This window comes from Mytilus trossulus, chromosome 14 (assembly GCF_036588685.1).
Source record: "Mytilus trossulus isolate FHL-02 chromosome 14, PNRI_Mtr1.1.1.hap1, whole genome shotgun sequence".
Taxonomy (NCBI): Eukaryota; Metazoa; Mollusca; class Bivalvia; order Mytilida; family Mytilidae; genus Mytilus; species Mytilus trossulus.
In genome coordinates, this window is record NC_086386.1 from 16682360 (window position 1) to 16699506 (window position 17147).

At 30.6% G+C, this 17147-nt stretch overlaps 1 protein-coding gene across 3 annotated transcripts in view; it reads right to left on the reverse strand.

The window, feature by feature from the left end:
• LOC134696462 (glutamate receptor ionotropic, kainate 2-like) overlaps positions 1–17147 on the reverse strand; it is a 62741-nt gene that overhangs the window by 28113 nt on the left and 17481 nt on the right. For all 3 annotated transcript variants that reach the window (XM_063558289.1, XM_063558288.1, XM_063558287.1), the window contains exons 2-3: positions 6260–6400; positions 475–720 (exon numbers count right to left, since the gene is read on the reverse strand). In XM_063558289.1, coding sequence (XP_063414359.1) covers positions 475–720; positions 6260–6400 — 387 coding nt within the window. The remainder of the gene's footprint in view (positions 1–474; positions 721–6259; positions 6401–17147) is intronic.

Sequence of the window (17147 nt, forward strand, 5' to 3'; positions counted from 1 at the left end):
TATTATAGTTAAATATTCATAGAGAACACAAATGCAAACTTTTTTTATCAGCAAAAGACGTACAAATTCATTCCAAATTTCAAATTTATCAGAGAAAAAGGGAGTAGCCATGTATGACATAGACTTTTCATCAGCAGTCCCTCGAGTCTTGGTGGTGACCTTGGAACTTGTTTTATACTTTTGTGTCAATAGCTTCCGCTATAACAACCGAGAAGGTTATCATTTATCAGGGACACATAGAGCCAAAACACTGCGGCAACAAATCTAAAACAATACTTTGGAAACTAATTAATCGAATAAGACTTGAAAGGGATACCCAAACACATTCAGGATAACCTATGCTGATGGGAGGTTCGAGTTTACAAAGTGTGAAAACAATTCTTCTTCGTGTTACTATATTTGTATGCTCCATTCAATTAGTTAGCTAGCATGCCGCAGAAATAAAGAATTGCTGACATATTTTCATAAACTCACCTTGTGGATGATCATAAACAAGTCCAAGTTTTTTCCATTTCAAGTAATTTAACATATCGTTAATAGCTAATCCGTACACATCTATTCCTGGAACTATACGTATAAGAAAGGACGATTCAGTCCAATGATAAGGAACCATTGATGTAACAAGGAATGGTATTCTGACACTCTCACAACCATGTGCAAAGGCTTCGTTAAATGGTCCAATCAATGCTGATATTCCAGTGTGATTTATCTTATTAAAAGCTGAAAATAGAAATGAGACATTATAACGATACAGCTAAAAATAGTGATTAGATTTCATAGTCCAAATTATTTACGATTTATAGTTAAAAAGACGTTCAAAATGTTGTACTAATCTTTTCAATAAGAGGTTTTGCCGTTTTGTACTGGGCTATATGATTTATAAGGACCATACATGCATGTTTATAGCCATATGTGTATTCTCATATGGTCTGATCCTGATTTGTGGTGTATGCATAGAGAGGTAGATGCTTTTCCCTCGTGTTTGGTTTGTAACCCGGATTCGTTTCTCTCAATCGATAATGGCTTTTGGATCGCGTTATGCTACCGTTGCTTTTATTTATTTATATATGTTTCCCTCCCAACACTGTTTGCTTTATTGTTGTTTTTCATAAAACAGGGTTTGAAAGCAAAGTAAACTTTATAAATATATTGGCGTAGAACAACCTTTTTCAGGTAAAGAGATAGTAGAAAGATTTCTAGCAACAGCGTCAAAATTTACGATTTCCCAGCTCTATCTCGCAATCAATATCGGTAAGTAATGAGTATTTATGAGTGTATATGATTTCAATGGATATTAATCACAATAACATAGTAGAAAAATAATAAATGTTTATGGTGGTTCTTAGATTTTATGTGTTTTGCTTAAAATTAAGATATGACAAATTTATGGCTGTTTCTTTACCTTTGTTAGTTCACAGGCCAAGATAAATCTGTCCTAATTGTAGTTAGTACTATAGAACAAAACCTGTTCAGTTGGAAGGGAATTTTATCAAACTACTATGAGTGAGCCACAATCAAACCATCAATAGTGTAAGAACTGACGGAATAAATTCGACTTTTACAGGCTTAACATATATAATTACAGGTTGGATCAACACAAAAAACAAATGTATAATTATATGGACATCAAATGTCGTTACTCCATCAGTTTAGGAAGTTAAGAGAGGTCATGTAGAAATGAGGTCATAGTATATAAAAATGGACGACTTTCTATGTTGGACCATCTTGCGGTACCCATTTATAGATATGCTGAAACTTAAAATCCATTTGTAATTATATGAGCTATTTTCGGACGTTAGAACGACTAATTATCATGCAACCAGCAATTTTGAACAAAAAACAAATGGAAAATCACCTTTGATACCTTATCAAAACACATTTTATCATTTCTAGTTTTTGGTGGGGTTCGTGTTATTTATTTTTTAGTTGTTCTATGTTGTGTCATGTGTACCATTGTTTGCCTGTTTGTCAGTTTCATTTTGAGCCATGGCGTTGTCAGTTTGTTTAAGTTAAATGAGTTTGACTTTCCCTATGGTATCTTTCATCTAATTTGTGTTTTATGTCTCCTTGATGAAGAACATCTCAAAACTAAGATATGTAAAAAAATAAAAAAATTTAAGCCTTTCTGTATTCTTATTTTTTGTTTGCTTGTCTTTTTAGTTGTTTTTCAGGGGGGACATATTGGCTCGCAAAGCCTACAGTGTTTAAGTGTGTCTACTGCTATGATCATATATTCCATGTTTTCTATAATATCATTACATAAGAGAATGATAACTTGGAGTAAGTTTTGAAACAACATCCCAACGGTTCGAAAAGTCAACAGCAATACAGGGGTCCTTATAAGAGACATTGTGTCAAGCTCTCAACCTGGGTTTAAACGGGTAGAGAATAACGGCGATGTTTCTTCATCACCAGAAAGACAAATGACATCATGATATGAATTTTTGAACAGAAATATAAACAGCCACCGCTTTGTTTTTCATACACATATGAATTGTGAACTTTGAAAAACAAAAACTAAGGACAACAAATTAAACCTTTCTGAACAGTTCTTTCAGTCTTTCCGTTGATTTTTAAATTTATCCAATACGGTTAATATATGGTACTGTCCAGACAATACACAGTGCTGTCAAATAAGATCAATATATGTCCAGACGTTTTAGATGTACAACATCAATATACTACTGAATAGTCTGGACACTACTAAATAGTATTGAATAGACCGCAGGTAAATTGTCTATACTGTACCGAATTTACCGCAGTGGTTCAGGCTGAACATTGGAAGAATGTCTTAATAATTTATTTAACATACTTTACAGACGATATTCAGATCAAAATTGCTATGTTAGACTAAATGTATTTTGGCAGTGTACTGAAGCAATCATTAACGAACTAAAACATATGTGTAGATCTCGAAGGTATTTTACTAACGAAACTCAAATAATCAAGATTTTATTACCGAAATACGACTGAAATTATCACCTAGGAATTGCTTTGGTTGCACAAAAATTGGTTGTGCTTCAGTGTCTATTGTAAGCTGTGAGATATTGTAAGTCTATTATAAATGGTGATGTAATATTCTTTCATTGCCAATCAAACATTATTACCGGTTCTGTCAAGTTCCTGGCTCTAATACTTCCTTCTTCTTTATACTTTTTAATGTTATGATGGTTGATGTAAGCAGAGCAGAAAATGCTTTTCATGTCAAAGAACCTAGTCCAATTAAACTTGGATTGCATTCAATTCAATCTTGTAATTGTGTTTTGAAATCTGCACTTAACTTTAAAATGACATTTTTCTCTCATTAAAAACCAAAGATATTTTTTCAAATGAATAATTTCATAAGATTTGACAATTTTATTGAAATAAAAATATTTTTGTGTCTCTTCTCTAACTCTTTTTCCGTAAACTTTGTTGTACTATAACTTCAGAATTGTTAGTAATATCTATTACACTATTGCAGTACTAACATTGATGGTTTTATATTACAACTGATGCTCTCCAGAGAAATTCGGTAAATTTTCTAATCAATATTATAGTTTGTTTTGATGATTAAAGATGTAATATGATAACCCGTTTCTTTGTTTTTAACTGCAAAAAGAGAAACAGTTGATGTTTATGGTTCTATTGATTCGTCTCTGTTCCTGTAGCTTAGTTATTAGTCTACATAGACCTAGAGAATCTTTGTCAGTATTGGCTCATAAGTGATAAATTTGGAGCTACATGTAAACAAATTAAAATTGACCTGTGTTTCAACTTCAATCTATCAATGAATGATCAATAAACAGCCTGTCACTTTTTTTTCTATTTGTTCACAGTTTCTGAACTTTAATTCATTGCTATATATTCCAATTAAAGGAATTAATTCGTTGGATTAAATGCAAGTCTGGTCTTTATAACATTATAATTGAACCTATAGCAACAAGTATTTTAAACCGAGACGAAATATATCTAAAGGACAGTTTGTAACTCATCCGATTTATCTATATCACCGACAAAAGCTGCGTTTGACTTACGCCTTCTTATATTTATGGAATCGCACCCCTCACCTTTATGTTTTTTTCTAACTTGGAACTGCAGTATCCATAAAACAATATTGTTATATGGATACTGCAGTTGCCACTTTTATTGGTACCTTCGGTACCTGCATTCTGCATTGGTTTTCTTTTAACTTTTTGTTTTATCATTCGATAGGTTCTAGATTACCATAAGGAAACCATATGTTGATTGTTGTAGTTTTTTTTTGTTGTATGTCAAATTTTATATTAGAATTTTGGGAAGTTAATTGATGTGGTCTGTTGAACCATGTTTGTGTGCTTTGCAGGTGTTGTTTTTTGGCGATTTCTGTTATCCTCTTTATGTTTGTGACATTTTGTTAACACATTGTTGTCAATATGATGAAATTTGATGCGCCTGTCGTCCAAGCAAGAGGTTTTGCGCTATAAAACAAGGTTAAATCCACCATTTTCTACTTTTGAAAATGCCTGTACTAAGTCGAAAATATGGCAGTTATTATCAATTCGTTTGATGTGTTTTCTCATTTGATTTTGCATTTGATTAGGGACTTTCCGTTTGAATTTTCCTCGGAAATCAGTATTTTTGTGATTTTACTTTTCATAACCGTCGTAATTCGAATACATAATGGAAAATATTTACCTATTTCTATCCATTGATTAATAATTGTTACATTTGCAGACTTAAATTAATTGTTGATATTTTAAATGCTGTTTTGGTAATTTTGCAAAATATTTTTAGTAGGAATTAGGCAGCAACATCAATCATCGCATTCATGTAGGCAGATGTTCAATTGGTATAAGAGAGTGGTAAATGCAATAGGATTCTGTATACAAAATATGCCAATAGAACTCTAGTGAATACTAACGATAGTTCTGATTTATTATACAGGAACGAAAAATAGAAAATACAAGTTAATAAAGAATACATTTGAATTGATAATATAATCAACACTGAGCCAAACTGTACCACTAAAGGTGATGATAATTTCAGTGTCTGCATTTACATTAGGAAATAGTTTAAATATTGTTTTTGAAAGGTGTCTGGACATCAGGGACTTTACAAAATGATTCCAAATTTTGTTCATTTTCAACCTTTTTAAAAACCTAATTAAAAGTTAAATCGTTTGGAAAACAATTGTACAGTTACTTGAGATTCAACACTTAATAGAACCTTTTAATACATCATCAACGATTAAAACATGGATTATGTAATGCATTGTGTGGGCTTCATATATGACTATCTCTATAGTTCTAATGCAGTAAACATGTGAATCGTTCATCTTCGTCATCTATTTACAATGAGACACTTGTCATTTGAAATTAATGTCAATTTTGTATAATGAAAATTACTATAATTTAGATTTATCTATTGTAATATGTTGTATTATCTCATCAATAAACACGTGAGAATATTTTTGGCATTTTTTTTTATAAACATGAATGCATTTATTATTGAGAACAAGAAAAGCTAGTGATTTTCGACACGTTGAGGAAGAATAATGTTCTGCTTTTATACAATATTTGGTAAAAACTACTATTTCATAGGAATACAAAAAAAGTACATACAATGTATACAATCAAAAGTCAAATAAACCATCGGAAAAAGGACACGAGAACCCCAACAAAAAGAGGCGATGAATCTAGAAACAAAAAAGGATCAGAATTTCTAGAATCACAAGTACATTCATTATCTTATTTAAATTTATTGATGGCAAATCAGGTTTGAAAGCACTAAACTTGAAGAAAAATACAATTCCAATACTATTACACTAGAAAATTTAAATTATCATTCAAATCACTAAAATGCACATGCAGCTCTGGTGACAATACACAAAACTTATCTGCTGTGTTTCGAAAGACAATATTACGCAACCCATGAACCATTAACGCGGATATGGCGTAACTTAATAAAGGGATTTCTATAAACCAAATATTTATTGTATGAAGTATCTGACAGGAGATTGTTAATGTTTAGTCGTAACAAAGTTATCTTAGAAAACACAATGAAAGTTATTCTTTTGTTTGTTGAACGTTCTTTTATGACTGCGAGCTATAAATGATCTTTTATAGCTAAAATTAAAAAAATCTGGGAGATCTTGGATTTGATGTCTTTCTCTTTATTAAGTCATCAAAGAGTGTAATTGAGGAATGACACTCTTTAACATTATCAAAATAAGAGATCTTGTATTACATTTGTTCTAACATTGCACCTCTAACAACTTCCAATAAAAGAAAGCACTTACCACTTGTGAGTTTTTCGAAGTACATATCGCCTTCTGGGGTTTCTAAACATTCATATTTTATCTCTGAGTTATCATTCGGATACTTGTAATGATAGGATATGTCAAATTCTACCCATGTTGAACATTGGTCATGAATAATTCCTGAAATACAGAAACACAAATGCATTACAAATATTATGTGGTATTCAAGACAAGTATCATAACATATTTGTGCACATATGATTAAGTGTTCATCTTTATGTATGGAGATGTATTTGTCCTATTGTTATTTTATTTTTTTTAAAACTCAGAATATTTAACGATTATATCAAACAACATACTCAAGTAGATAGAAAGACATGATGTCTAGATCAATTCCATTGTAATTTTAAATATCTCCTAAGTGGTTAAAGTTTACAACTGGAAAGAAATACTGATTGAATTCAAATTTCTATATGCATATATACTCTCATCATAGAAACCAAAATGTGTACGACAAAGCACGTTTCATCTACAAAAGCCTCACCAGTAGTACCGGTCAAATCAAAACAAGCTAGAAAAAGGTAAAATAAGGTACGATGTAAAAGATGATTTTGGACTCAAATTTCATAGTATACAAAATTCTCAGTATTTTGCCCAAAAAGTGTAAACAAAAATGTGTTGTTTAAAACTATGTCCATATCAGTGATAGACTTTACAGGTTGTGACAAGGAGAATATACTCAATTTACTAAGAAAAAACAAGACCATTGTAGTTGGTGTTCTACAAATTTGGTGATGACATTAACGAAAGGTAAACACTTTAGTTAACACAAATTTAGACATAAAGACTGAGATGAAAATATTATTTGTTTCGCCTACTACCCATTGGTTACCAGTGTCATTATATCAATTTTTACAAAAGTTTGTATAATTGTTTTTTATTACCACGTTACACTTTGACGACTTGAGGATATTTCAGTAGGTTACAATTATTGATTAGTTGAACAGTTTGATTAGATAAACAAAAAATGCATTTGAGACAGAATCATGAATAAAGTGTAATTGGTGGAAATTCCTTTTTTATACATACATCAGGCCGTTAGTTGTCTCGCTTAAATTGTTTTACATTGCAATTTCGGGGCCTTGTCTAGCTTACTATACAGTAGGGGCTTTGCTCATTGTTGAAGGCCATACGTTGACCTATAGTTGATAATTTATGTATCATTTTGGTATCTTGTGGAAAGTTGTTTCATTGGTAATCATACCACATGTTCTATTTTTATATTTGTAATCACTTATAATCATTTCACAATAATACAACACGGTTCCAAACTCAAATGAGATATCTTGCCAGCTATATAGAACGTTTTATATAATTTGTAATGTATGAAATATTCCTGCACCTTCAACAGTTTAAAATAAACAGGTCACGTTCATAATGAAGTACATTTATCTTATAATTTGTCTCATGATGGGATAATGTTTTAAGTATGCTCGTGAGGTTAATATGCCGGAATTTCTATGTAATTTTTATATACTATTTATGTACTTAACATACATTTTTCTGCAAGATATTAAAGATAACGTGAATTACGTTTGCAAACTATCGTAATTATTTAATTTATGTTTTTTTTTCTTTTCATTTAGCCTACTTTTAACTCTGAATATTATGACTAATGTGTGGTAGCAAGCTCTGTACAATTATGATATGACATTTCAAATATCCCAGACTAGGTTAAAGATAGCACGTAACGACTATTACAGTTTTAAATATGAGTGTTATGTCAATGTTACCAAAATAATTGAATTATCCATATAACTTAGTTACCCAAATTTCCCTTAATTCATAATAGTCATCAACATATTAAAACTGTTTTGCAGTTATGTTGTATTCATTTACTTATAATCTTTGCATGCAATAGTGGTTTAATTGGGGAAAGGGTATATCAATAATGGGTACATAATATTTATCACAATACTAGTCTACCATATTTTAGCAACTGTTAAATAGTTATCAAAGGTACCAGGATTATATTTAAGTACGTCAGACGCGCGGTTCGTCTACATAAGAATCATCAGTGACGCTCATATCGAAATATTTATAAAGCCAAAACAAGTACAACGTTAAAGAGCATTGAGAATCCAAAATTTAAAAAAAAAGTTGTGCAAAACTTGAAAGACGTAATCATTGTTTTTATTAAATCGACGTGGAGTCATATATATATAATATGTCAAATTCATAAATTAAATAGTAACAATGCTTATGCAAAAAGATTGTTTGGTCTATTGCATACATATTTTGCGTACAGATATGTAACATCGTCTTTCGATCTTTAAATATAACTTCCTTCATAAAATCCCCCTACACCATCCTTTTTTCACTTGTACAAGGACAGTTTTTTTTCTCATGAATTATGTTAGAATTGAAATGTTTTTAATAAAAAGAAGCATATGTTGTATATTCTGTTGTCTTGTCAGTTTTGTTATCTTGATACCGTAGACCAATTTTGTCTTGTTCTAATTAGCAGATACACTTTATTTTGCTTTTCGGTGGTAAATGAAAGTTTTCTTAATGGTAATTCAGCTTGTTCAAACGGACCTTATTCATATAAGACACATTTGTACACACCAATGAATTTCGTGGTATCGTATGTGGGAGGAAAAACCAGATTTTTAGTAATCAAAAAGTAAAATCACAAAAATACCGAACTCAGAGGAAAATCAATTTGGAAAGTCCATAATCACATGGCAAAATCAAAACGCATCAAAAACGAATGGACAAGAACTGTCATATTCCTGACTTGGTACAGGCATTTTTCAAATGTAGAAAATGGTGGATTAAACCTGGTTCTATAGCGCTAACCCTCTCACAAAACTCACCACCAGTTCACAATTTCCATTAAACAGAAGAACAGGCGACTCTGTTAAGACACAGATCAAATAACCCAAAAAATTTCTTACATATCAATAATCGATAATAATGAATAAAACAAACAATATCTGTAAATTTAAACTGTTGTGACAATTAAATAAATTAATTTCATGTCAAAGTCTTTCTAAACAAATTGTAGAACACATTTAAATTTTACTACAATAATTGATAATGTGATTGCTTATCAACAAGTTGAAAAAATAATTTTGCTTATGAATTTCGTTGATTTCTTCATTGTCATGGTCCTCAGTTACCATGTCAATCAGATACCTCATCAACAATACTCTTATGTAATCAGGAATCTAATGAACAGTAATTGTCGTTTGTTTTTGTAATTTATACGTGTTCCCGTTTCTCGTTTTTCATATTAATTAGACCGTTGGTTTTCCCGTTTGAATGGTTTTACACTAGTAATGGTTGGGCCCTTTATAGCTTGTTGTTCGGTTTGAGCTAAGGCTCAGTGTTGAAGGCCGTACATTGACCTTTAATTGTTTACTATTATAAATTGTTATTTAGATGGAGAGTTGCCTCATTGGCACTCACACAAGCATCTTCCTATACATATGTATGCAGATACTTGTAGGCCAACTCCGAACACAATTACTTTGTTTGTAAACGATCATTCACATTTTTAATAGTCAAATAATAATAATCTAAATTCGATGCATATTAAAAAAAGTTTTCAAGAGGAATCTTATACAACTTCACCATCATGAAGAAAAAATTGATAATAAAGAGGTTTTGCCATAACGTTTATTTACTTTTGAAATCCATTAAAGAGCACTGTTGGTGAAACGGATTAGTTAATTCTAGCATGTTTATAATTAAGACCTTATTAAAGTGAGGCGAAACATATTAAAAAGATATGCAAACAAATAAGTAGAAAACTAAATGACAACAAAGAACTTAATATGACAAAAGGTTGATAATAAATGTAACATTCATAAAATGTAGAGCAAAGAGAATCCTCTCGATCACAAACTTTTCCCGGTCTGTTTTTTGTCCCTTATAGTAATTGATTTGGAGTGGATGTTCTTCAACGAACGGTAATTTCAAGTATGCAATATGAAGTCTTGAGCACGATTGAGTTAACATGAATGCCTTTATAAGCTCTTTTAAATGCAATATTTAAAAAATAGCATAGTATGCTGTTTCCTTTAATACAGCAAACAACAAATACCAGCGTAGTATTGATTAAATTATAAAAGTTGATACAGTTCAACATATTACCAATGTGTCATTATTAATTCATAATAGACCTTTTGGTATGTAACAAGCTGTAACTGTTGACACAGCAGTCGTTATCGAAAATTTAAAATTATATATGTAATATTAATTTTACATCGACATGATATATATTTCTTATCTTGTTTCCGTACTATTCAGTTAAGTTTTACAAAACAGAATGATACATCGCTACACCACCAGAAACGTTACCATAATCATTTCCTGACTACTGAAAAGATCAGAAAACAATACTTTCCTATTAGAACCTTCTGACATAAACCTTTTTTTTAAACTAATGTGAAAAAGATCATAATTTTTGTCCACCTTATAAAAACAAAATACAGCACCGATCTTTTATATAAGCCTACTTTTGTGGCGCCAGAATTTTAAAAAAAAGACGACTAGAAATTGATTCTAAAATGAAACAACGTACTTCTTCTAATGGTGGTTCCAATTTTGTGGATACCTGCACATTATCAATAAATAAGTTTCCAAAAATAAAAAAGAAAAACTCTTAACTGATAGCGATTGTTATAATCACGGAATGTCTGATGTCATACCAGTTATTTGATTATTTTATTGCACCGCTTCACTTTTTGGCGACAACATATTGGAAACGTTTGCTATTGATTAAATGCTCCCAGTAAATGAAGGTTTTTGCTGAGGGTAAGTATTGTTTTAATAGTTTGGATACAACAGGTAATGTTATAACTCTTTCTGATTCAAAATAGCACAAGAAATGTATACTAAACAACAGTATTGTAACACTCATCAAAGATACAAAAGAAGGACAAAAGATATCAAGAGGACAGACAAACTTATAGATCGAAAATAAAACTACAGGTTGTTATAAGTTGATACACCATAGTGTAAAAAGGAACAAAGAGAAATAAACAGAAATGAACGACACAAAGTCATGCTTATCTATAGCGCAATACAGTAACTGTCTTTTATGTGAATGAAAACTCGCGAAAAAAGACACACCGTCAACACCATGACAAAAACAAAAAACAGTTACAAAAGACATACACCAATATTTAAAAAACAATTTATAAATACGAGACCTAGCAAAACAGGTGGTGATCCTACGTTCTCCGTTAGGTAAACCCATCAGGTAGGTACAAATCTATTTAGAAGTCTCATTAGATTTGTTACTTTCGAGGAAAATGAACGAAATTATAGTAACGACAAAAAGAACATAGATTTCGCAAAATTGCATATGAACGCAGGCTTTAAATTGTGGCAGAGATGGAGTTAACCTTATCAAATGAACCATTGGTTTATTAGATTTCCTGTATGCAGCAATATTTTATTAAAAAAAACAAATTATACACAATGCAAGCTGTTGAAAATCATGTCGACTTGGACATGTGTACTCTGTACGAAGGGGCTGGAATAATATAAATGCAAACTTTAAAATTAAAAAACTGAAATCATCTCTTTGGTCCTAAAGTTTGTTTTCAATCGACCATCAGTTTTAATTCCTTTATGAAAGTTAGGTTATGAAGCGCTCTTAAATGTGTAATATTCTTTATTTCAAATTCGAGTGGATAGATGTGATTAATATTATCACCAAACTCTAGTGAATATAATGAAAGGACATCATAAAATAAAAAGCAAAAAATGAACTTGACGGCTTCTATAATATAGACGAATGATAAAACAACTTTGAAAAAGTTAATTGTGGTATTGGAATATGAAACATCAACAAATCTCAGCATTTGCAGACGATGTCGACGCTAACAATCACAAATTGACACGTCTTGTATATGCATTCAGGAACAGAATTTGAATTTAGTTGTATTCAGATCCATATTTCAACAAAAATACGTGGGCGAATTAAAACGGTATAAGTTTGACAGAAACAAATACAAATAGACAAGTCGGAGATATGTCTGGTAAAAATTTTAACATCAGACAAACAAAATACCTAAAATATCAAAAGAACAGTTGACATTATCAGAACCTAATTGCATGAACTTTTAAAATACTGCAATTTATAAAAAAGACAGGCATCATATCACAAACGTTCAAGTTTGTAAGAAGATTGAGTTTTCTTCGGTCTATGCATGGCAGTGATGTAGAGTAATATTTTGACTTTGAGGGATATGAATTATTAGCGTAAAGTGCAACATGGTTCAATGAAATCAACAAAACTTGAAACGAAAAAAAAATGATATTAATATACAAAATTGTATTATAGATAAAAAAAAAAAAAAAAAAGAAGAAATTGAGTGGTTTTTCAGAAGTTAGCTTTGCTTAATGTTTATCGTACAACGAAGTGGTTTTTTTTATAGTTCTCATGCTTTTAAAAATGACATACATGACTGTATGTATTAATTCACAATGTAATTATATATTTTATATACATTAGATTCGTAAAACACTATATACAATGCGTTGAAACAATTACATTTTCAACATATCTAGTATGGAAAAAGAAAGTCACAACTACCACTTTAACGTTTTACATAAGAGAGAATTTTGTATTTGAAATAAACAAATATTGTGCTGGGTAACAAGCAGGATGTGTATATAATGGTGAGAGTTTTCTATAGGAAAGATTGCTACAAAGAAACTGTTGAAATTTTCCATTACTATGATTACGTTAATTCTGCAAACTGATATGATCATGAAAAAAACCGCCATATTTGGTGCATTGAAACAAAGTCACAGTTCGTGTCACACTGTGTAGCAATAAGAAAACGTTCTTATCAGGGTTTTTACTTCAGAGGTTAGCATTATCGGCATTACTCCTGTATTCTTCGAGAAAGGTTATAACTTGTCCTCAATTGTTTCGGTCATTATATCATTAGCATGGCCATATTTATGAAAAGACTGTTTACAAAACTTTGAATTATTCTAAATACTAAGGGTTTTCTACTAAAGGTATAGTTTGTGAGCTGAATTTGATCAGATCTGTTGCAAAAAAGCGATACTGTTGACTCTCAATGCTCTTCAACTTCTTACTATATCTGGTCATTTCACTTTTTTTTATTCGAATGTCACTGATAAGTCTTTTATACATAAAACGCGCGTCTGGCATACACAACTACAAGCCTGCTATTTGTAATAATGTTTTATAAGTACTGTAATGATAAGGAGAATAAAAATAAAACGTTATAAATGTTGTGCATCCAAATTACTTTTCTCCGAAATGTACCCGGATGTATAACTACCTGAATTGTATATTCTTGAACATTTGCGCCAAAATCGTACGTTACACTGCTTGTGTGTTCTTCTTTGATGATTATTATTTTTTGAGTTTTTTTTTTCTTTACTTGGAAAACATATAAAACTTATAATTTCGAAAAATGATGCATATGTTTTTTTAAACTAAATGACTAGTGTTTATTATAAAACTTATTTTATATACTTTTTTCTTCAGAAAATTGTCTTATTTGTCTAAATCTAGATAACTTTCACTGTCTTTTAATTGTTTGCTTCCAGTGAAGAATTCGCCGATATGTTTTCCGTATGCAGTGAACTCACCATGACCTTTTTCGTAAAACGGTGATCGCAATATGCATTGATCTGTCATTTAAAAGAACTGTTATTGTATTGTACATGTTATACACGTGCTCAATATACATTGCTTACTATATAAGTAAAATACGGATTCAAAACACGACAATTGATAAGCTGCCATATTTTCACATTATAACAGACCGACAAAATACTTTTTGACGATTATACGATATGGATGCGTAAAAAATGATAAAATAGTGCACAGAAGACTAAGTAAACGATATATTTATATATTGGTTCCAGAATTGGATAAACATTATTTTCACTAGTCACTCATTTCATATGACTTAATCGTACAACTTATTGTGAAATTGCTATATACCAAACCCACTAAAAGCTATACATACATGTATCTTCCATATTCATTAGCGAATATTAAGTATAAAAGATTATTTATAGACTCTTAAAAATTATATTTGACATCAAAATTGAATAATATTTTCCATTAAAAGCAATAAGGTGCATACATGCTTTTCTGTTTACGAAAGAAATCAAATAAAGAATTTAATTTTTGAAACTGATAATATTGTATGGTACATTAATCTGATTCATACGACTGATTATATAGTATGGTACATTCCAATTTATTATATTTCATGAATTTATATTTCAGAACATAATTCACTTTCGTCCTAATTTTCAAGATTTTTGACGTTATGACTATTTTTACTGAGGCTCATGCAGGTGTAATTTTCAGTGTTAAGTTCTAGAATCGAGTAATGGATTTATAACGCCATTATTTCTTCGTTCCCTTATATCAATTTGATATATATATCGATATTTCGTAATCATAAGAGGGTTTTTTAACAGGCTTTTAAACTTTAGAGAATGAAAAAGATACAAGATAATATTAATCACAGTTCAATCAAAAAAAAAATCGTAGTTCAACGTTAATTGCTTGCTGCTTAATCTGAATTCCTATGGCGAGTTTGGTTACCTATTTCCGACAAGTTGATTAATGAGTACAGCCTCCTGTAAATTTCCTTTTTTTTTCAAATTCAGCCGTTAGTTGTAATCAGAATGTATTGAAATTTTAAGTGGAATACAATGTCATTACAAGATGAAGCTTTCACAAAAGATTATTTGTAATTACAGTTTTTGTTCCATACAAAACCAATACTCTTCACTCATACAAATCTAACATAAGTTTTATTCAACTCATTAAACACTATCATTACATTGGATGAGGAATTTTCATAGAATTCAAAAATAAAAAATCTATTGAAATCATTTATCTACCAGTTGGAATACATTGACGTGTTTATATAACAATAAGGTCAGATTAATCCAGTTCTGGCGTTTTTTATAAGAGAATTTATTATAAACCTGATAACTTTTTCTTATTTGACGAAAATTTCATTTGGCACCCCATCTTTTGCTGCTTACGTAAAGACAAAAGCCTATTACAAGTTATTTCGTGGATGGCATATGTAACTTTTTTCCTGAACGTCTCTTTGATTACATAAACAAAAATTAATGAAGAAATATGGTGGCAGTTTAACATCAATAAAAAGGTAGCACAAAATAAGCTTTCGAAACATATCTACTGAACGTTTTTATAAAAGGGGTCTATTTGATATTCAGAGCTTCTTATCATCTCGAGTCTAAAATAAAGGCAACAGAAGTATACCGGTGTTCAAAAGTAATTATAGATTATTTTGGAGAAAACAAATCCGGGTTACAAACTAAAACCGACGGAAACACATAAGAGGAAAACAAAGGAAAATCAGGAACACTGAAGTGCAACAAAAACAAACGCTAACATACATAGAAACGAACTATTTGATAAAAAATGTCATATTATTGACTTGGTATGATGAAAAAATAAAAATAAACAATATTGATGGTCCAACAATACAAAAGTCGTCACCACAACAAACAGACAAAAACATATTAAAAATCAAAACGCGTCGATATAAAATAAAACATGATTAAGTCAGGCATATGAACATGCGGAGAGGGTACACCTTTTGAATGATTGTTCTCTGTTGTCTATTCATGTTGTCATATTTGTAATGATTTATGCTTTGGTAAAACATATCCATTCATCATACTTAAATGACTCAAAAGCATCGGAGTTGAATTTTAAATGTTGGAGTTTTAATCTAATTTTAATGTCATTGATATGTTTATTTGCTAAACTTGACTGTTTTTTCTCGAATGTTACATTATTTGAAACATTAAAGTTGTTCAACCCTACTGTATACATTTCTGGGACCTTTTTGACACAACTTTATGGAATTTCGGTTTTCAACCTAGTATTTGGCTATCTAATTGTTCTCATCTGCTTTTCTAGTTGTTTCATTTGTGAAAAACATTTCTATGAAAACCTAGTGAGCACTAAGTATTACAATTATTACAATTTCAGACATACAAAACTTAAGATTATCGGATATTCAAATTGTAACATAAACACAAGATACCTAGTTTCTTTTTTTTCTGCGATAAATGAAAAACGTGTTACATGGGCTTTAACTGTTTCGAAACCAAGTAAAGCAGTATGGTCCAGATGAATCCTTCCAACACGATTCCCCCGTACCCTGTCTAACACATGGATGGTCAGTAAAGTGTTTCGTACATACAACTACCGCAAAACAAACAAAAATAAAAAACGCTTTTTTAAACAGTTCAATTTTTCGAACGACCATTTAAAAACCACTCATGTTCTATTTTCAAACCAGGTTATTGACATTTCAAAGACAATGGTTCTGAAAAACAATCCTGAGACTATTTTTTATGTTATTTGCAATGCTTTTAAAACAAGCAATTAAATAGTAAAAACATTTAACATCTGTGAGGAAGACTAAATTGTCTTCAGTCAAATATAGGTCAACTGAAAATAAACTGATAAGCCATTTGGAATTAAGATTATTAACTGATAACACAAGTAATTGCCAAATGTCAAATCATTCAATATTCACCAAAACGACTTAAATGGATCATTTACATAGAATCGTCCAAATGAGTTAAATGACAAATGTATGTCAACTAGGAATAAACTGGAATCCGTAATTACTCATTATCTGCTTGGTAAAGCATTCTTAGCAATAAAATGGAAAATTCAGCTGAAAGTGAGAATGGTGAGTGTGTCAAAGGAACAACCACCCATCAAAAGAGCAGAAAACAGTAGGTCCTTAACACAGCAAGAAAATCACCTCGAGAAGCACAAATAATGCATAAATATAACATAACATGGAGCCAGGCAAATTGATAAATCATGTAAAATAATATTTGTTTTTTA